This window comes from Pipistrellus kuhlii, unplaced genomic scaffold (genome assembly GCF_014108245.1).
Source record: "Pipistrellus kuhlii isolate mPipKuh1 unplaced genomic scaffold, mPipKuh1.p scaffold_m20_p_3, whole genome shotgun sequence".
Lineage (NCBI taxonomy): Eukaryota > Metazoa > Chordata > Mammalia > Chiroptera > Vespertilionidae > Pipistrellus > Pipistrellus kuhlii.
The window spans coordinates 90,003,137-90,025,778 of NW_023425529.1; the positions used below are offsets into that span (position 1 = coordinate 90,003,137).

General features: G+C 38.1%; 1 protein-coding gene across 2 annotated transcripts in view; it reads left to right on the forward strand.

Annotated features, from left to right (window-relative positions):
• B3GLCT (beta 3-glucosyltransferase) overlaps window positions 1-9,316 on the forward strand; it is a 133,611-nt gene extending 124,295 nt beyond the window's left edge. For both annotated transcript variants that reach the window (XM_036456764.2, XM_045588487.1), the window contains 2 exons: window positions 1,253-1,397; window positions 8,245-9,316. In XM_036456764.2, the coding sequence (XP_036312657.1) occupies window positions 1,253-1,397; window positions 8,245-8,412 (313 nt within the window). In that variant the 3' untranslated portion in view covers window positions 8,413-9,316. The remainder of the gene's footprint in view (window positions 1-1,252; window positions 1,398-8,244) is intronic.
• Window positions 9,317-22,642: the final 13,326 nt, after the last annotated feature.

Sequence of the window (22,642 nt, forward strand, 5' to 3'; positions counted from 1 at the left end):
GTTGGTAACCAGAGAAAGCTATTATTGCTCCTATGGCTGGAGGATCAAAGCAAATGCCGTTTTGTGGAGCCCATTTGTGTGGGTTACTATGGTTGCTGCTGTCAGTCACAATGCTGCATCTGAGCCAGACCCAGGACTTGCTCCTCACTACTGCTACGGGACTGCTACCAGCGTTTCCGGAGCCCCAGAGACTGCAGGTGCAGAGGCCTCAGACGGTTGTGCCTTCTTTGTAAGCCAGGACGGGCTGGTGAGGGAGTCTGGAAAGGCAGGACTCCCACCAGAAAGTACCCAAAGCATCAGATCAAGTACCATCAGAGTACTATTTGAGGCTAATCAGTGTCTGTTCCTCCCTGTTTTCTTTTTTCTCTTTCTCAAAATCATGTATGGAAGCTTCTATAGACTTAGCTTTGATCCCATTGTCGGTTATTGCTTATATGAGTGAGGTACCTACTTTTTCTGGGCCCATCTACCTGCTGGGAGTGTAGATTTTGTGATTGATCGCATGAAGATTTTGCAATTAAAGGATGATGCCAGTCTGCAGGGGCATATAGAAAAAGGACATGGGCATGGTATTAACAAGAAACATATAAAGAAATAAAACTACCTATTAGATAAATAAGTGGTTTTTCTTTCATAGGAAAGCACAAAAGCCATGTCCCCCAGAATTTATATTAAATATTCAGTACTGCTGAGATCACATTTTTCCTATCAGAAATGTGGCCTTGGAATGATATTTTTTTAATTCAGATTAACTAGAGACTGGTGCAGGAATTGATGCACTGGTGCGGGAGGGTGTCCCTCAGCCCAGCCTGCATCCTCTCCAATCTGGGACTCCTTGAGGGATGTCCATCTGCCCACTTAGGCCTGATCCCACTGCGCAGTTGAACATTCCTCTCACAATCCAGAACTTCTGGCTCCCAACTGCTCGCCTGCCTACCAGCCTGATCAGCTCTAACCACTCCCCTGCCAGTCTTATCAATGCCTAACTGCTCCCCTGCCAGCCCAATTTCCCCTAACTGCCCTCCCCTGAAGGTCTGGTTGCCAACTGCCCTCCCCTGCAGGCCTGGTCCCTCCCAACTACTCTCCCTTGCTGGCCATCTTGTGTTCACATAGAGGCAGCCATCTTTAACCACATGAGGGTGGCCATCTTGTGTGTTGGGGGTAACGGTCAACTTGCATATTATTCTTTTATTATATAGGATGGTTACAAGGGGCACTTGTAACTCTTATGTCTGCTCTGATTTCCCACTAGAATGGTCTTCAGCAGAGAAGCCATCAGGAGACTTCTTTCCAGTAAGTGTCGTTGCTACAGCAATGATGCTCCTGATGACATGGTCCTGGGGATGTGTTTCAGCAGTCTGGGAATCCCTGTGACACACAGCCCTCTCTTCCACCAGGTGAGGAAATGTTTTTATTTCTACCTCAGAAGGATTTCTTCTAACTGGAAAATTCTCCTCATTGCTTTCACATGTTTTTCTGGAAACTGTCTTAAGAACCACATGGTCAGGCTCTGCAAGCATTCTTACTGACCACTTTGTCCAAGGGGTTGGTACTGTACCATGAACGCATATAGATGGAAGGCAGAACAATGTAGAAAATGAAATGGAGTTTGACCAGGACCCTTGGCTGTAACAACAGGGAAAATTTGCTCTCTTTCCTCTTTATTTTACTTATTTATTTTATTTTTTTAGATAAAGAGTTGATGGTAGTCAAAGCCAGTTTGGCTCAGTGGTAGAGCATTGGTCTGCGGACTGAAAGGTCCCAGGTTTGATTCCGGTCAAGGGCATGTACATTGGTTGAGGGCACATCCCCGGTGGGGGATGTGCAAGAGGCAGCTGGTCAATGTTTCTCTCTCATCGGCGTTTCTAGCTCTCTATCTCTCTCCCTTCCTCCTCTCTGTGAAATATCAATAAAATATGTAGAAAAAAAATTATTAAAAAAAAAAGAGTTGATGGTATTTAAGAATTATTAGAAATATACAGGCTTGATCTAATATTGTCTTGCAGGCCATCAAATGTATGTAATTTTATAATGTCATCCATTTTATGCTGTCCATTAGCTACCTTTTTATTGGGCTTTACCCCTTTTGGTTGCTATTAAACTGAGTGGCTAAACTTTGTAAATATCAATAAGCATATATTCTAGGGGTCATAGAAAAGAAGAAACATAATGATGTTTACCAGGGGTGGTTGGTGCTAATAGCTTTACCATACTGCAGTTTGGGGTTGGAAGAAGACAATTTTTTTGCATTACTTTTAGTAATTTTTTAAGAATCAGGTCAGTGGATGTTCTGATATTATAAGAATAAAAACAGATATACTTTATCTAAAAATAAGCATAGCCCACAGACATTCACTGTTCTTCTTCAATACAAAGCTTTTTGAAATTTGAAATGTAGGAATGCATGTCTATCTTCAGTGCTTTCCTTATATTTAAAAGTTTGTCTTTATGCTTTATTTAGTAGTCAGCAGCAAATGCTATCATAGCAATACAGAAAGTTGAGTGTGACAGAAATAGCATTATAGAAAGTAATGTGAACAAGGTAAAGAAGGTGTTTGCATCAAATACACAGAATCCATTTCCACATTTTTGTGAACCACAAGGAAGAATAAAAAAAAATAGACCTTAAATTAGGGGTGTCGAACTCAATCAGAGAAGGGGCCAAAATCTAAAATCCAGCCTAAATCGCGGGCCGAATGGTTTACTGAACAGTCATAAACTGTCATTGTGATGGAAACGCAGCGGAGTGCAGTGATGACAGCGCGGTGCGGGCCACATTGCAAGGCCTGGCGGGCCTTGTGTTTGACACATGTGCCTTAAATAATAAGAAATGCATGAGAAACCTCCTTCATGGTCCAAGTCAAAAGATACTTATCTATCTTTTAAAACTTAAAGTGGTCTTACCCATTTTAAATCTATGTCCTGTGTTATATTGACTTAGAAAAGCAAGTTATTCTCTCTGGCTTTCTCTCTTGCTCTATTTCTTTTTCTTTCTTTTTTTTAAAATATATTTTATTGATTTCTTACAGAGAGGAAGGGAGAGAGATAGAGAGGTAGAAACATCATTGAGAGAGAAACATCGACCAGCTGCCTCTTGCACACCCCCTAATGGGGATATGCCCGCAACCAACGTACATGCCCTTGACCAGAATCGAACCCAGGACTCTTCAGTCCACAGACGGACGCTCTACCACTGAGCCAAACCGTTTTCGGCTCTCTTGCTCTATTTCATGTTTCTCTCACAGAAAAGGAAGGGTGATTAAAACATTTGGTATATAAGGGAAATATATTATCTTTGTTAATATGTCTTGGATTTTTATGATAACCTTTTTTACTTAGGGAAAGAATACATGAGTAAATAATATGATAAGGAGAAAATAAAGATGGCAATTATCCTTGAGTAAAAATCCTTTGAAGATTGTTGTTCCATACATCATAAAACTCTTGATTTCTGTAGATCACATAATAAATTTCAAGCCTTTCCAAAATCATAAAATGTACTTAAACCCTGACCTCCCAATAGATACTGTGATATCTTTCTGTTCTTAAGCCCTTTTAGAGAATGTGCTGTGATTTGAATTTACTTTCCATTTGTAAGGGGTGAACACTGATCCAAAAACTATATTTGTTCATATAGAGAAAGAGATATGAGGCAAAAAGAAAAAATCTAGGATTCCTGATGAGTTAGAGATGCAATGGGAATTTGGAAGCAGTCCCAGATGCAAAGTTGCCTGGGCCACTCTCCTCTTTTTAGTCAGGGAAGGTTATGGTGAAATTATAGGTTTACAGGGGAGCTTTAAGAAATGTCTATCCTTCCTACTAATCCCTTTGTTACAAATGAAGTTCCCAAGGCGTGTGGTTTCCTGTTCTTCCAAAATGATATGCCACTGATGGGTATGGCAACATGCAATGGCCAATGAACCCTCTGAAGAAAATTGTCCATATAATCATTTCCAGATCCTGAAAAACATACAGAAGCATTTACTGCTGAAAAACTGCTATAGTTTTGGGTAAGAATAACGTTGTCTGAGGACTTCTGAGCCTCTTCTGGGTGAAGTCTCCTCAGTTTTGCCAATTGGGCCTGGATAGAGAGAACACCAGTTTTGCTGTCAGAATCCGTGAACTTGATTTGGGGAGGGAGAGATGAAACTAAAATTGTCAAATTTGATAGGAAACAAACAAGAAAAACATACACCTTTTTCTGGCTTGAAGTTGCAATCTAGGATACAGTAAAGGATGTACTAGTCAAAAATATAATAATATCCAATACCCTAGAAATGAGAGAGCAAGAGTATGAATAGGAAAGCTCTACACAATTCTTGGCCTGCTAAGAAACTATGTGTACATGCATAGGACCGTGAATGAGCCTAGTAGAAAGTAAAAGCCAAAACATATTTGAAAACCTACTGAAGCTTTGAATGTATTTTCCAAACCACACATTGGTAGGAACCTGATGGACTCAAGGTGATTGAGTGCAACACCAAGCTATTCAAACACAAGGATAACTTCTAGCAAAACACATAAAAATAAGAACTAAACTTGAATGGAGATACCAGTAGCCATGCACTGCAGGAAAAATGATTCCACAGTGTAAGTTCAGGCAAGTTACTTTAAAAAAAAAAAAAAAAAAAAAAAAAAAAAAAAAAAAAAAAAAAAAAAAAAGGACTAATGGTACACAGATTTATGAGTTTATGAGTTGCTCTAATATATTATCTGAAATAATCAGTTACAAAAATTATCATGAGACAAGCAAAGAGACATACTCGGGGGGAAAATATGATCAATAAAAACTGATTTTGAGTGGGACCAGATGGTAAAATTGATAGACAAAGACTTCAAATGAGTTAATAATACTCTAGGCACATAATTATATAAACAGTGTTCATATAATTAAAGAAAATATGACAGTGAGAACAGATAGTATATCTTAATAGAAAAATAGAAACTATGATAAAGAACCAGATGAAAATTCTGTAGTTGTAACACTTATTAACTAAAATGAGATTTTATGTAGTTGGACTTAGCAGTAAATTTGAGATGGCAGGAAAAAAAAATTAGAGAATTTGAAGGCAAACCAATAGAAGTGACTTAATCAAAGACAAGAGAGAAAAAAGACTGAAGAAAAATGAACAGTCTCCTTAGAGACATGAGTAAACCATAGAGTCTATCTGCATACATTTAATGAGAGTACTAAAAAAAGGGGGTGGAGGGGAATTGGCCAAAAAAAATATATATTTTTTTAAAGAAATTAGAGTGGAAACCTACCAAATATGATGTAAACATTAATCTATAGACCCAAGGAGCTCAACAAAACTCAAGTGGGATAATTATAAAAAGAGTCACAATCTGTTGAAAGACAAGAAGTGAAAAATCTTTAAAAATATAAAAAACAACCTAATGAAAATGGAAACAAATAATAAGATTACTTGCTGATTTGATTTTATTATAAACAATAAAAGCCTAAAGGCAAAAGAAAAAAAAAAACACTAATCAGACAATGATTCTATACCCAGTAAAACTTTCCTTCCAAAATGGAAGTGTAATAAAGACATTCCCAGATAAACAGAAAGTGAAAGAATCCTTTGCTAGTAGACATTCCCTGCAAGAAAAACTAAAGAAAATCCTTTGAGCTGAAAGGATGTAATACCACATGGTAATTGGAATATATCAGAAGGAATGAATAATGCTGGAAATAGTTAACATGAAAGAAAATATAAAAGACTGGAATCTGGATACTCTTAGCTGGGAACTCACCTTCATAATCTCTCAGGAGATGCCAGCCCAGGCTATGTGTTTTCATTGGAGGCTCAACTGAGAAAAGAGCCCCTTCCAGGCTCACTTGGTGGTCACGGTAATATTCAGTTCTTTGTGGGCCAGATTCCTGACCTGTGAAAGCTGTGATCAGAAATGTGTGTTGTTTGTGTGGTATTTCCACACAAAGAAATATTACTCAGCAGTAAGAGGAATGAACCATTGATATATACAACTGTGCTAAATGAAGGAAGCCAGGCACAAAATCTGTATGTATATGTATATGTGTGTGTGTGTGTGTGTGTGTGTATATATATTATATATATATATGCCTAAATGACCGTCCAACTATTTGACCAGTAGCTATGATGCACAATTACCACCAGGGGGCCGACGCTCAACCTGCAGGCATGGAAACATGGAACAGACTGATGAATCTCAGAGGAAAGAGGGGAGAGGGGAGGGCGGGAAGAGATTAACCAAAAATCTTATATGCATATAAGAAGCCTGGCATGTGGGGATCAGGCTGAAACCGGCTGTCCAACATCCCACGAGGGGTCCTGAATTGCATGCAAGAGGGCTCAGGCCAGGCCAAGGGACCCCACCGGTGCACAAATGCATGCATGGGGCCTCTAGTTCATATTATATGATTCCACTGATAAAAAAGCAATATTATAGCCAAGACTGGTTTGGCTCAATGGATAGAGTGTCGGCTTGGGGACTGAAAGGTCCCAGGTTCGATTCCGGTCAAGGGCATGTACCTTGGTTGTGGGCATATCCCCAGTAGGGGGTGTGCAAGAGGCAGCTGGTTGATGACTCTCTCTCTCATCGATGTTTCTAGCTCTCTATCTCTCTCCCTTCCTCTCTGTACAAAATCAATAAAATATATTAAAAAAAAGAAAGAAAGCAATATTATAGAGAAAAAGCAAATCAGGTTTCCTGGGTCTGCCAGTGAGAGCAGGGATTGACTATAAGCGCTTGCCAGAGAATTACAGTGTTCTAAAACTGGATTTGTGATTGGCTAACTGGATATTTACCAAAAAATTTCAAACTACCATAATTGTGTGTGAATTGTATGCATATATAGTATACCTCAATACAGCTATAACACATTGGTGTTTGTATAAGAAAATATAGTTTTAATCTCCATTTATTGTACCATTTTGTGTGCTCTAATCTTTACAGGTAAAAGGTGCTAATTTTGTCTAATTTGTGTTCTTGTGCTGACCCTGCCCATTTTGGATTTCCTTTTGGCATTTGGGCACAAAGATGTGATTATGAGGGGCTATAACATCTCAATGTTATAGATGCCTCTTTGGATCATTTCACTTTTCTGGTTTGTCATGTTCTTTTCTGTAACCTCATTTATCAGTTATGACTAGCACCTTCTAATGCTTGTTAGGCCAGGGCTCCTGAGAAGCAGTTACCACTTTAAATTATATTAATAGAGGGAAAGACAGTGGGTAGCCTCAGACTTTAAAAGTTTGTAGATCCATTCAATTATTTTCTTTTATTAAGTTGGAGAAGTAAATTGTCAGTTTCTTTTTATTTGGCAAGAAATTAGTAAAGAGAAAGGTGTTATGCATTTATTTTCCTCCTGTTAGACATATCTGTATCTCCCAGCTTCATTTCTAAATGTGGAAAACAAGCAGTGATTTGTTCCTACTGCTTTTTTTCTTTTGTTGGGGCCATTGTGGGATTATCTGAGAGCTGAATTGGAAGTAAGTTTCTCCTAGAATTTCCTTACTGCCAACAAACTATCAGAGAGCCTTGCTAAAAAAAAAAAAAAAATCACACAATATATGAATTCCCTCAGCTAATATTCAAAACATTCCCAACTCAATTAGACCTAACTCCAGTATATTTTTGCTATCTCACCGTATTTTCTTTTTTAAATTTTTAACTCTATGAGTGCTTAGAATTTTTAAAGTGAAATTCAATGGCCATACCAAATGTCGGTAAGTGTGAAGATTCTCCCCATTCATTACTTTGAAGCCTTCCTCACAGGTACTATGGTTTGAACACTCATATGAGCAGGATATGTGTGCCACCACTGCACACAGGAGGCTGAAAGACACCGGCATTCCTAATGAGCTGTCAGCAGGAGACAGGCAAAGGGGCTCTGAGAATGTCCTGCCCCTCCCAGCCAGAGTACCTATAGACAGACCTGGGAAATAATTTTTTTCTGCCTTTTTGCAGAAGTCCTAATAGGAACTGAAAGTACCAAGCAAACCTTCTATATTTATTACCTGTGGGTGAGGAATCTCCCATAGAGGCACAAAGTGATGCTTTTGGGATATTAAAGTACCTGGAGACACACAGGCTACAGGGAGAGGAGACGTTTTAGTGGAACAGATTTTCCTTCTTGCTTTAGATTCCCATAACCAATACCAAATATTGAAGGAATGCAATCATTCCATACATTCACCTGCTATCCTGGGACAAAATTGTTCTCAATGAAGGAGCGAGTATAATTCTTCTTTCTTCCTGCAGGCCCGGCCCGTGGATTACCCTGAGGACTACCTTTCTCACCAGGTTCCCATATCCTTCCATAAACACTGGAACAGTGACCCATTGAAGGTTTATGTCACATGGTTGGCACCCAGCAAGGAAGACAAAGCCAGGCCAGAGATACGAAAAGGCTTTAAAGATGAGTTATGAAGCCTGGGGACCTAGGAGCACAAACAGAAGCCAAGACTTTCGCCTGTGTACTGTCCATGTGCTACTTGGCATATGCCACAGAAGCTTCCTGACTCTTGGTGGAAATCCTGTATGTGGTATTTTTTGAGGGGGAGAAAACAGAATCATAAAGGAAATTTTTTTTTCCTGGAAAAATCACTTGCTTTTGCATTCTGCATTGTTGTACTATATAATGATTTCTGTGTGGTGTTCAAGTTGTGACACAGCAGCTTTATTTCTATCATGGGAAAATAAATAGCACCAGAAGTCTCCTTTCTGCTCCTTCTCTTCATTATAATGAAGCTTTCAGTGGGCATGAGACCAGAGAGGTGACTGTTTATCATTCTGAATGTGTGTGTGTGTGTGTGTTTGTGTGCGCATGTCTGTGGGAAGAGAGAGAGAGAGAGAGAAAGAGAGAGAGAGAGAGAGAGAGAGAGAGAGAGAGGGAGAAGGAACATTGATTAACATGGATATTACCATATTGTGAACTTTTAACTGTATTGTTGATGATGAAAATTATTTGTTGGTTACTTGATAGGAATAATGCCATACTAAGGATGATTCATAAAATATCTTACAGAGTCCAGCTATGAAATTCCCTGTGGTCTATAATCAGGGTTGTTATGTTTTATCTCTTTTTCTGTTTTTGCCTCATAAAAAAAAAAAAGAAGTCTTCTTTGGGAGCTTTTAATTTCTTTATTGGTCCTTCTGTGTCCTGTTTCTCCCTGAAGCACTATCTTTTGTTACCTGCTTGTAACAGGAAAATGTGCTGGCTGCTGCCAGGAAACTGTGTCCTCAATATTTAAAAACAAAGTTGTCATGTTTTATTTAAATCATTGAGCTCTGTATAAGTCTCCAGAAGTGAATTAAATTAATTTGTACCTGATGTTTTGCTCTTATTTTTCTTTAAATATTACTTAATGACTCTCTCTTAACTCAGAATAGGTATCACTTCTAAGGTACCCTATTGTGAGGACAGCATGATGATTTGCCAATTTTCCTGGGTTCTTAAAGAATAAAATTTGAACATAATATTGTGAAACAGCTTTAATTTTCAAATTATGTCTTTAATATATAGTAACAACATATTTACTATTAATTTGTAAAAAGTACTCTGTCATATGATGTTTTAATTACATAATTCCATTTTCTAAAGATATGTGCAGAAAGTTTGACTTCTATACATCTTAATTATATAGTTATTTTCTTTTTTAAAAATAAAAATTGCTATTTGTTAATTTTGCTTATAATGTTTATATAGCCAAGCATAGATTTTAAAGCCATACCACCAAAAGTCCCCAGGTGTATATGCTTTTTAACAATATATTTTTCTTGTAGCTTAGATTTCACCCATTTCCAAAATGATACCAGAGGATTTATCATTTTTCCAAATCAAAAAATACCTGTGTATTTTCAGTGTCACCTGAATGTATTGCATTTATGTTTTCTTGAAGTGGATTTTGTGGTCTGCCGAAGAAATGGATCAGGGACAAATGATCTGCTGGGTAGAAGCACCCAAGGAATTTATAGATCTTGTCAGCTGCTGCTGATGACTTCAGCATTGTTGTCGCAGTTTGATTATTGTCATTGCTACCATCATGGTCACCTTCGTGCCATTTGTAATAATACTCCTGGAGGCTAGCTGCCTAGCCCAGTGGAGAAGTCTTCAGTTTTTTCTGTGCCTGCCTGCCAGTCGTCACACTTGGAAAAGAGCATATTCACTTGATAGGATCAAACTGGCCGTGGAACATAAAGACACATGTTGCACTTCCTCTGTTATAATCAGTGCCTTCTCTTTATACCAGAGAACTTCATCTGGTACCTTCAGGCCTTTTGTGAATTATGTTTACTTTTTGGGACTATGTAAGCCTTACCTCAAATAAAATGTTTTTGCCTAAGGTTCTGATTTCTCAAATGCATTTATTAGTGCAACCTAGGACCGGAGCTCAGAAGGAGTTGGGGGAAGGGATTAGAGAACTCAGAGAAAAAGGTCGGCAGCTCATAATGACAGTTTTCAGAGAGAAATATTAATAATAAAAACCTATCCCTTTAAGAGGAAACCATCAGACATTTGAAAATGTAGTGATACAGAGTCTATAAAACCATGATCTATATTATATAATGAATTGGAGATGCTGTTTGGGAAATTGCCATAGAGTTCATATCTTAGGAATAAGTTTTTTATCTGAACTTTCCAGTAAAGATATTGTTCTATTCCTACTTCCTTTGCCTTTTTAGTAAAAATTTACTTCCAAATGGCTATTTTTATTGATATATGGAATATCAACCTCAAAGTGTTGTATGTGGAATAACTGGAATATTTTATTTCCTCTAAGCTATTTCTTCTGTGGCCAAAGCTAGTTATCTGACTATACAGGATTCTGTACATCTTGCAAATAAGTCAGAAGCCAGACACAAGCACAACCTCTGGAGACTGAGACACTGTGCATGCGTCTGTAAATATCAGTGCTTTCAAAATACTCTGGTTTATTGAATATCTTTAGTGCTCTCACACCCAAGCCCTTATAATTATTTGTCTATTTTTCCTCAAAAATGCATAATAGGCATTTGTAAGAATTTTATGTTGTCTTCCATTCACAATCAGAGATGTAATTTCTGTGAACTCAGATGAATAGATTCATTCAGCCACTGTTTAATATTCAACACTCACTATGTGCCAAATATTCTGGGATGTGCTGTTCACCACTTATGCCTGGAATCTGTGAATGCCTGGCACGTGCTGGAGATTACTGCTTTATGTTCCCAAGCATTCTATTATACAAACATGTCAGCTGCAAAATGTGTTTTCCTCCTACCTAGAAAGTGAAGGCTTTGTCTCTGGCATTTAGTCTTTCATTAGATGTCTTCACTTTAAAGGCACTCAAATTCCTGGAAGAATAGGGGTAGGTGTAAGGAGAAGGGACAAAAACCAGTAAACAAATTAATGGACAAGATGATTTATAATAGTGATAAATGAAGACACTAAGAATAGGTCCTGTGATAGACTTTGGTCTGAGTTGGGGATTACTCCTGATGGAGTGGTCAGAGAGGGCCTCTGAGAAGGTGATGATGGAATGAAGGTCCAACTAAAAAGAAAGATTCAGGAATGCTAAGGTTATGGAGGAGAGAAAATGGTGGCCGAATAGGCAGGCTTGTCATGCATCTTGGCCCAGGGTCATACTGGAAATACAACTAAATTGGAGAACAATCACTTGGGATTACAAACTGAGATCCAGCTGATAAGAAGACATATATATATATATATATATATATATATATATATATATATATATATATATATATATAATATCAAGGAAGGACAGAAAACACCTGGAGACCAGTAGGAAGGGTGCGGTAGCGAGAGGAGAGGACCCAGTTCTCAGAGGTGGCGGGCCAGCAGGCCAATAGAGGAGAGCACCACGCTATGAGAGGTCCTGTTCCTGCAAAGACAGAGCCCAGACTGGGCTCCACAGCCCAGAGCACCAGGGCTGTGACCCTGGCCCACTTAACATCCAGCTGCCAAAGGTGGCAGCACTGCTGCCTGAGGCAGAGTCTGGAGATAGCAGATGGAAGCTGATCTGAGAGAAAAGCCACAGTTTTGTCTTTTTTTTTTTCTTCTCTAAACCCAGAGCACAGGAGTTTTCATTTGCAACTACTCACCCAAGGATTTGATGCAGAGAGGGAGGTAGGGACTTTAGGTGCCTGAAGAGAGTCTGGGGTGGAAGACAGGGCAGGTAGATGTGGAAAAGCAGTAGCCAGGAGTCCTGTATTTGGTAGTCAATAAAAGTCCAAACGTAACCAGCCATTAACACACACACACACACACACACACACACACACACACACCCCGCCAAGAGGAGCTAGCCCTGCATGCCACACCCTGTATTTTGAGGTTTTCAGAGGAAACAAAGGCATAAGCCAAGCTTACAGGTCTGAAGAGTCTCAAGGAGCCCTCTTGTGACCAGATTAGAGAAGGGGCTGTCTACCCCACTATTGTGGGAATCAGACTGATAAAAGCTGCAGGTTCCCAGTCTACCTCGTTGGTCTCTATACAAGGGTCTCTGTCCAGCCAAGGGCAGAATAAGATTTTGGTCACTAGTGGAAGAGGAGCTCTGGGACAGGAAAACACACCCACCATGTTCCCTGAAAGCTGAACAGCACCTCCTCTGCTTAAAGCCCTTTCAGAAACAGACTTTTGAGTGATTAAGATTGACAGCTGGCTAGCAGACAAAGGCAGGGAGAGGTGGAGCACAGGGAAATAGGGAGAAGTTAGCAGATCCAGCCCTGAGCCCCCTGCTACTAACAAACCTACTTTAGAGAGCAGATTGGCCCCTCCTGTGGATCACTAGGAACTTTGCAGAATGCTGAAAGCCAAGACAGAGCCTAACAGTGATTAGCTCCCAAGTACCTAACAGGAAGCCCAGAATTGGCAGACAGAACAGAAGGGTGGGGTCCAAAGCAAGCTCCCATGAGGCATTAACTCGGCTGAAATAAAAGCTGCTTCATTTTTTAATCTTTTATCTTTTTTGCTCTCCTTTTTCTTTTCAATAGATTTTGTCTTTCTTTTTTTCCCTTTTAAATTTATCCTACTTGTCTATCTGCTTTATTGATTAGTTACTATTCTAATACCTAATGTTCCACTCATATTTCTACTTTTCCTCTTTTCTTCTACTCAGTTGTGGGGTGTGTGTGTGTTTGTGTGTGTGTGTGTGTGTTTTACTACTCAACTTTTCCCTCTCTGTTCTATTTTCTTTTTCTCCTGCTTTCTTATCAATTTTCTTTTTCTTATTTCAGGTCTATCTGCTTTCTCCTCTATTTTCCTTTTCAAGTTTTTTTCTTGTCTTCATTTTTTTCCCCTCCCTCATTTATTCTAAAGTGTTAACCTTCCCTATTCCTTTAATTCTCATTTTCCTTATTTAACCGCTGCATCTGCACATTCTGCTTCTCCTTTTCTTGTTGGTGTATTTTTGTTTGGTTGGTTTGCTTTCCCCCCAATTTTTTCTTTCTTTTTCTATAACATTCTTGCTCTCTTTTCTCTTTCCTAATTTTTTCTTCTCTGGTGGTTGCTTTTGTTGGTGCTGTAGGGGTCTTGTATATGTTCTTATTTTATTTTCTCCATGTTGTATTTTGCCTTGTATTTTGTTCTGTTCTGCCAGCACCTCCACAACAGTTTCAACAACATGGTCAAGGGTGGGCCACATAGCTACTCTGAGAGGACACTCCATCCACAAATAGGACAATAATATTCAAGACCCAACTACAATAGGAGAACCCAAATAGCTCAAGTTATGGGCTTTCCTAGAGCATCCAACTCAGGAGATCTAAGAGACTACACCACAGGGTCTCCAAAACCCCTACTATACATACAACCACCCACCAGGACTAGATGGCATAATAGTTTGATCTAATATTTATTGATAGAAACAAGTACAAAGGGACAGCAAAAATGGGGATAAAAACAACCCCCAATGAAAGAAAAGATGGAATTACCATAAAAGGAACTAAGTGAAATGGAGGCAAGTGATTTGTCAGATAAAGAATTCAAAGTAGTGGTTATAAGGATATTCAAACATCTGAGAATTACAAGCAACTCAATTAGAATTATAAGAAGCTGGATGAGAAATACACTAACATAAATAAGACTCATGAGGAAATAAAGAATGGTATAGCTACAATAGAGAACACCCTTGAAGTTTTTCAACTGTAGACTAAAAGAAGCTGAGGACTGAATCAGCAAGTTTAAAGACGTGGTAGAAAAAAACATCCAATCAGAGCAACAATGGGGGAATTTTTTTTTTTTTTTTTTTTTTTTTTTTTTTGTAAAGGAGGAGAGTTTAAGGGAGATTTAGGTCAACATGAAACAAAACAACATCTATATAACAGTGGTGCCAGAAGGAAAGAAAGCTGATCAAGGAACAGAGAACTTGTTTGAAGAAATAATGACTGAAAACCCCTGGCTTTAGGAAGAAAAAAGTTACACAAGTTTAGGAAGCATAGAGAGTCCTAAATAAGATGAATCCAAAAAGACTCACACCAAGATACATCATAATTAAAATGACAAACATTAAAGACAAGAAAGAATCTTAAAGACTGCAAGAGAGAGACAGGTTACCTGCAAGGGAACTCTCATTAGACTATCAATAGCAACATTTCAGGCCAGAAGGGAATGACATGAAGTATACAAAGTAATGAAAACCAAGTGACTGAACGAAAGACCACTCTATCCAGCAAGGCTGTCATTCAAAATTAAAGATAAAATCAGGAGCTTTGCAGACAAAAAGTGGCTAAAAGAGTTTAGTACCACCAAACCAGCACTGAAAGAAATGCTAAAGGGACTGGTGTAAGAAGAAGAAATAGAAAGGATGAACATGGGCATAAATAATAAGTGTGTCCATCAATAAGTACCTATCAATAATAACCTAAATTGTAAATGCCTAAATGCTACAATCAAAAGACATAGGGGACTTAGTGGATACAAAATAATGACCCCAATATGTACTGTATACAAGAAACCTATCTGAGAATGAAAGATTCATACTGACTGAAAGTGAAAGATTAAAAAATATATATTTACAGGCAAATAAATAAAAAGCTTGAGTAGCAATACTCACACCTGACAAAATAGACTTCAAAGTGAAGGCCATGACAAGGGATAATGAAGGCCACTTCATAATACTAAAAGGATTAATACAACAAGAGGATATAACTCAGGTAAACATATATGAACCCAAGATAGTAGTATCAAAATATATTAAAAAAAATCTGGAAAATATCAAGAGAGAGGTCAACAGTAACACAATCATAGTAGGGGACTTTGACATCACTGGATAGATATACTAGAAAAAATAATCAACAAGGAAACAGTTACCATAAATGATACACTAGATCATATGGCATTAATTGACATTTCCGGAACATTTCAACCCAAAGCTATAGAATGTACATTCTTCTCAAGTGCACATGGGGCATTTTCAAAGACAGACCACATGTGAGGAAACAAGCTAAGTCTCTACAAGTTCAAAAAGATTGAAATCATATCACAATAGCATGAAATCAGCTACAATAAAAACATTCAAAAATATTTAAAAAACATGGGGGTGGGTAACTAGCATATTCTTAAACAATGAATTGGTTACCAAAAAGATCAAAGAAGAAATAAAAAAACATCCTGAAAACAAATGACAATGAAAATACAACAAACAAACAAACGAACGAACAAAAACAAAACCCAAATCTGTGGAGCAGAGTGAAAGCAGTCTTGAGAGGGAAGTTCATAGCACTACAGGCCTGCCTCAAAAAACAAGAAAGAATTTTAATGTTATCTAACTTTACAACTTAAATAATTAGAACAAGAATAAGAAAAGCCTTGAATAAGTATCGATAAAAGGAAGGAAATAATAAAGATCAGATTTGAAATAAATGGCATAAAGAACAAAAAAGAAAAAAAAGCAAGAAAAAAGAAAAAGCAAGAAAGCAAGAAAGCAAGAAAGCAGAAAGAAAGAAAGAAAGAAAGAAAGAAAGAAAGAAAGAAAGAAAGAAAGAAAGAAAGAAAGAAAGAAAGAAAGGAGAAAGGACTATAAAACCAAGAAGTGGTTCTTTGAAAGGTAAACAAGATTGATGAACCTCTAGCAAGACTAATAAGGAAACAAAGAGAGAGGAATGAAATAAATAAAATCAGAAACAAAAGAGGTTTAGTAACAACTGACCCCATAAAAATACAAAGGATCTTAAAAATATATCATGAATGAGTTTATTCCAAAAAAGGAGACAACCTGGATAAAATGAACATATTCCTAGAAAAATACAACCTTCCAAAACTCAATCAGGAGGAATCAGATAACCTGAATAGGCTGATAGTAACTAATGAAATTGAAGCAGTAAAAAAAAAAAAAAAAAAAAAAAAAAAAAAAAAAAAAAAAAAAAAAAAAAAACAATTCCCAGCAAACAAAAGCCTTGGTCCAGATGGATTCACAGGGGCACATTACCAAATATTTGAATAAGAACTAATATCTATTCTCTTATTCTATTCAAAAATTTTAAGAGGAAGGAGCACTTACAAACTCTTTTATTTTTATTGAATTTAATATGGTGATATTAACTAATTCAATGATATGGTTTTAAGTGTACAATTCTATAATACATCATTTGTATATTGTTTATTTTCTTAATTGATTAAGGCGTTACAATGTGTCCTTATCCCCTCATTACCTCCACACCTCCCACTTATGCTCTCACTCACCCTGGTGTTTGTTGTCCATTGGTTAGGCTTATATGCATGCATACAAGACCTTTGGTTGATCTCTCTTCCTTACCCCTACCCTCCCCTACCTTCCCTCTGAGGTTTGACTGTCTGATCAATGCTTCTCTGTCTCTGGATCTGTTTTTGTTCATCAGTTTATGTTGTTCCACAAATGAGTGAGATCATGTGATATTTATCTTTCTCTGACTGGCTTATTTCACTTAGCATAATGCTCTGCAGTTCCATCCATGCTGTTGCAAATGGTAAGAGCTCCTTCTTTTTTTTTTTTTTTCCACAGCATAGTATTCCATTGTGTTGATGTACCACAGTTTTTTACTCTTTCTATGAGGCCAGCATTACCCTATTTCCAAAACTAGATAAAGACACATCAAAGACAGAGAACTACTGACTATTATCCCGGATGAACATAAGACACTAAAATCCTCAACAGCATTTTAGCAAATTGGATCCAGCTATTTTGGTTATTTGCCATTTCATACTTTTATTTTTTTTATGAGAAATTAGCTAAGTTTAGACATTAAGGCAATGATTTTTAAAAGTATATTTTATTGCTTTTTTACAGAGGAAAAGAGAGGGAGAAGGATAGAGAGTCAGAAACATGGATGAGAGAGAAACATCAATTCAGCTGCCTCCTGCACACTCCCTACTCGGGATGTGCCTGCAACCAAGGTACATGCCCTTGACCGGAATCAAACCTGGGGCCCTTCAGTCCACAGGCCGATGCTCTATCCACTGAGCCAAACTGTTCAGGGCTAAAGCAATGATTTTGAGTTGGATTGCTTAAGTTGATTATATCAGGAAGCTTGGTTGAGGAACTTTTACTTTTTTTCTTATTAAAAGTGTTAATTTGGAGAGAGTAAAAAAAATGATAACCATCTTAAATATAACTTCTAACTTTCTCTTTTCCTATGTCACCCCTTTCTCATTCTTCCTCCCTTTTCCCATTATTCTCATCTCTCTCTCTCTCTCTCTCTCTCTCTCTCTCTCTCTCTCTGACCCTGAGCCATTTTGATCAAAGTCTTAGTTTATAATATTTTGTACTGTATATTTATGTGAACAAGAATCTTAGGCAATAGGGCTCTAGAAGTCAGAGTACAAATAAAATTAAAATAGAACCAGATATGAGTTTCCATTTTTCTACTATTAAACTAAACACCACCTATTTAGTTTTAGGGAGGAAAAATGGGTCACACTAAATTAATGTAGTTAATTTTATTGACTTGGGAATGTTGTTTGTATGTGCTTTGTATATTGATTTTGCTTTCATAGTTGTATAATAGTGATAACAGAAGAAATTGTTAGGGAATGTATTGTCTCCCTGCCAAATTAATAGGTCAAAGCCCTAACTCCTAATGTGACTGCATTAGGGGAGGTAATTAAGGTTAAATGAATAAAGGTGGGACTCACTGGTGTCCTCATAAGAAGAGGAAGAAACTCTAGATATTTATTTCACTCTCCACGCATACATAGAGAAGGGGCCATGTGGGGGACACAGTGAGAAAGTGACTGTTTACAAGTCAAAGAGAAAGGCCCCAGGCCCAGACAACATGGCTCAGTGGTTGAGCATCAACCTTTGAACCAGGAGGTCACAGTATGATTCCCCATCAGGGCATATGGCTGGGTTGCTGGCTCTATCCCCAGTATAGGACATGCAGTAAGTAGCTGATCAATGATTCTCTCTCATCATTGATGTTTCTATCTCTCTCTCCCTTTCCCTTCCTCTCTTAAATTAATACAAATATATTGAAAAAATAAGAATAACACAGAAGTGCCGAAACCAGTTTTGCTCAGTGGATAGAGCATCAGCCTGTGGACTGAAAGATCTCAGGTTCGATTCCACTCAAGGGCATGTACCTTGGTTGTGGGCACATCCCCAGTGGACGGTGTGCAGGAAGTAGCTGGTCAATGTTTCTCTCTCATCAATGTTCCTAACTTTCTATCTCTCTCCCTTCCTCTCTGTAACAAATCAATAAAATATATTTAAAAAAAAAGAATAACAGAAGTGATAATTTATTGTAACAGCAGATAGAACATACACATCAATAAGTTCTGAGAACATTACTGTATTTCAGTTTAAAAGCTATTATCAATAATAATCATGCTTCATCAAGAAGAAGCTAAATAATATTTATCATATTCTATTTAAAAAAAAAAAAAAAAAAGGACAAAGAAAAAGGCCCCTGAGTGAAACCAATCCTGCTGACACCTTGACCATGAACTTCTGGCTTCCAGATCTGTGAGGAAATATATTTCTGTTGTTTAAGCCTCTCTATGGTATTTTGTTATGGAGCTTGAACAAACTAAGACAGATTTATACAAGTCATATAGTTTTAAATATTTAACATCAAAATGAAAATAATTTAAGCTGATGGCCAGATTCCATGAGCAACATTACTTAAAAAAGGGACTTATATGATTCAAATTTGACTTAATACCTGGAATTTAGGCCTAGCTTTATAACTTAATATTATGCTGACCAATTCACTTAACTTCTCTACATCTAAATGTTTTCTTCTATAAAATGGGTGTAATAAGAGTTTCTACCTTTTAGAGTTGTTGTGAGGAATAAATAAGCTAAAATTATAATGAATCAAAATGTCTAGCATAGTACCCTGTTTCCTTGAAAATAAGACAGTTTCTTATATTAATTTTTTTCTCCCAAAGTTGCGCTAGGTCTTGTTTTCAGGGGATGTCTTATCTTTCCATGCGCTACGTCTTATTTTAGGAGGATGTCTTATTTTCGGGGAAACACGGTATATACAAATCTACATTCAAACTGTGTCTTGTATTTAAAAATTATTCCTGATATTTTGCTCCTAATTTTTCCAATTCTCATAAATTTCCATAGTCAAAAAATTATTGGGAGAGACATATATCTAACTTATAATCCTTGTATGCTATTAGTAAATAGCTATTATTATTGAAAAAAATTAAACAAATATAGGATATAGGATATTCTAAAAGTCCTAGGCAAAGAGAATTGAATAAAGTTGCCAATAAGAAGTCCTAAAAAAAAAAAAAAAAGAGGGCATGAGATAATCCTGGGCAAGATTTAGATTTAGCTTGGGCTGCTGGATCTAACAAAGGTACAAATTATCTATCTATCTATCTACCTATCTATCATCTATCTATCTATCTATCTATCTATCTATCTATCTATCTATCTATCATCTATCTATATCTATATAAAGATCCAGGGTCTATAACATCCAAAACGACCGAAGGCTTGACCTATTGCCCAGGCTGTGTGCGCAGTGTGCTCTGGTGGGTGGGGACTTGTAGCAGGAGGGCTGGGGCTGGGGAAGTGGGGCCAGCACTCACACTCACTCCCAACCACACACACAGAGACACACACAGTGCACACCAGCTCACAGCCTTTTCTCCCTTTCTTTCCCACCCTCCCAGCTCACTCTCAGAGCCTCTCTCTGAATGAGGCTCCCGGGTGGCCAGAGGGTGGAGCTGCTCCCCACTGCCCCCACAACCCCAGTCTGGAAAGAGGAAGAGGGAGAGAGGGAGGCAAGGGGGCCTGAAGGACTGCTGAGAAAAACAAAGAGAGACAGAGACTGGGAGACACTGGGATGGAGAGATGGAAACAAAACAGACTGGGCATGGAGAGGCCTGGATGGAAGGGAGGCCTGTGGGGGTCAGGAACTGAAATGTGGGCCCTGGTCAACCAGGTACGATGGAACTCTGGTACAGGTGAGATCGGGGGCATGGCTGGCCTTCAAACAAGACCCTGATAGGAAGAAGGAGGGAGCCCCATTCCTTGAACAATCAACAATTGGATAGCTTACTGTCACTGACCTGCCAGCCAGGAATCCCATTCACCTACACCCCGGACCCTGAGAGCAGGGAGGAGAGAATATGTCTAAAGACCACCTATCTGAAGCCGAAAGCAGCCATTGTTGGCGACAGAATGTATCTGAAGGCGAACTATTGGCACAAGGTATCTCTGAAGCTGAAAAAAGCCAGTGTCAATGACAGAATGTGTCTGAAGACCAATGATTGGCACAATGTACCTCTGCAGCCAAAAGAAAGCAGTGGCGTCAACAGAATATGTCTAAGGAACAACTATTGGCACAATGTACCTCTACAGCTGAAAGAAAGTGACAGCATCACCAAAATATGTCTGAAGAGCAACTATCAGCACAACCTTCCTCTGAAGCCAAAAGAGGCTGTTATCAGTGACAGAATGTATCTGAAGACCAATGATTGGCACAACATAGCTCTGCAGTGGAAAGAAGCCAGCATCATCTACAGAGAATGTGTGAAGACCAACGTGCCTCTGAAGTTGAAAGAAGGTGGCAGCAACAACAGAATATGTTTAAAGAACAATCATCAACAAGTACTACCATTATTGGTAGGAACTGTCTTCTCAGCAAAAATGGAGTAAATGAGGATGCAATTAAAAAACGTAATTATGGTAGAATGACTATTAGATGCCATCTTCAGAGGCCATTATTCTTCCCACCACACTATTAAAGATTTTGTTTTACCTGGCTGGAACTCAAATTTACCTGTATACTCAAGTGTTAGCTAGGGCTACATGCATGATTATAGTAAATGTGTGACCAGTGCTTTCTCCGCCAAATAAATTCCACATGTATTTATATACAACTTAAATATAACTGGCCTTGTCCTAAAACGGTCTTTGGTGACAGTTATACATTTCTCTCCATGTCATCACACAGGTTAAGAACCTACAGATGAGAGGCCCGGTGACATTTCTGTAGCAGCTCATTAGCATGTCTCTTTCCAGATGATTATCACCTCTTGGTGTCCTCAGAATTCATCACAAAGACAGAGCAACTCAGAGAAATGATGTGTAACAATTGATGTCAAGATTGCTTCATGATGAAGTTGGAAGCCAACCTTTTGCATCATGCTAGTGCTTCTCATTATTTCAAATGATAAAAATCTTCAGATTGACATTTAGGATGCTCAACATCTGCTAATTTAGAAAATTTCCATAGAGTCTCTTGTCAATAAAAGTTTGCTGCCACCACCACTCTAATGTCCACAGAAGTCCCCAGTCTGGGGTGCAGAAAGAGGAGAAACTTTATTCAGATAAACAATTTGCCAACCCAGGAGACACAGCCTCCGGTGGAAACTGAAAGGGGCTCACTCAAAGACAAGGCTGCTTTTTATGGAGAAAGTTCCTGCTAGGGGTCCCAAACTGGCCTATTGTTATGCAAATGACTATTCCAAATCATAGTCTGATGTCCAAATAGCATTGACCTGATTGGTCAGAATCACAGGTACTGATTTGTTGTTATAGAGCCTCTCTAATTGGTCAGTACATACTCAAATGAGGATCTAGCTGCATAGTTCTGATTGGACAGGCAGGTTTGAGACTATTGGTGGAGGACAATACTAGGAGCTCCTTTATAACAGTTGGTTCAGATAGCAGGAACACAAGGCACAAGACTGGCAGCTCCTTCTGTGGCTTTTGCCTGAAATGCAGTGTGTTGGAGAAGTCTCTTCCAGTAATGGCTGCTAGACCAATTAGGAATTTGGGCCCAGTTAACCACGGGAAGTCCTTCTTGGCAGATATATTCCTTCTCTGGGTCAACACTCTTTAGGAAGCAAAAGTAAGGGAAAATTATCTTAATGGATAAAGTCATCACTGCATTTAAATAAAGCCCCTACAAATTGTTTTAGAAGCCTTTTCAAAAATTGAGTTTATTTGTTTTTAAGGGGGATTCTGTCTAAGAGATGAATCCAATTTTATTTCCCCTAGTGAGTAAAAAATGGATAATGGTTTAAATAAAAATGTTCTGTAAAGCACATATTAGTATAGTTCTGGTTTTCTAGTATTTGTTGTGAGTGACACATGTCCTCACTATAAGGTTGATAAATGTATTTCCCTGGGATGAGAACCTGGGGGTTCTGAAGAGGAAGATGATGTAACTATTTCAAAATAACGATGTTAATTTTTATTTACTTTAAATT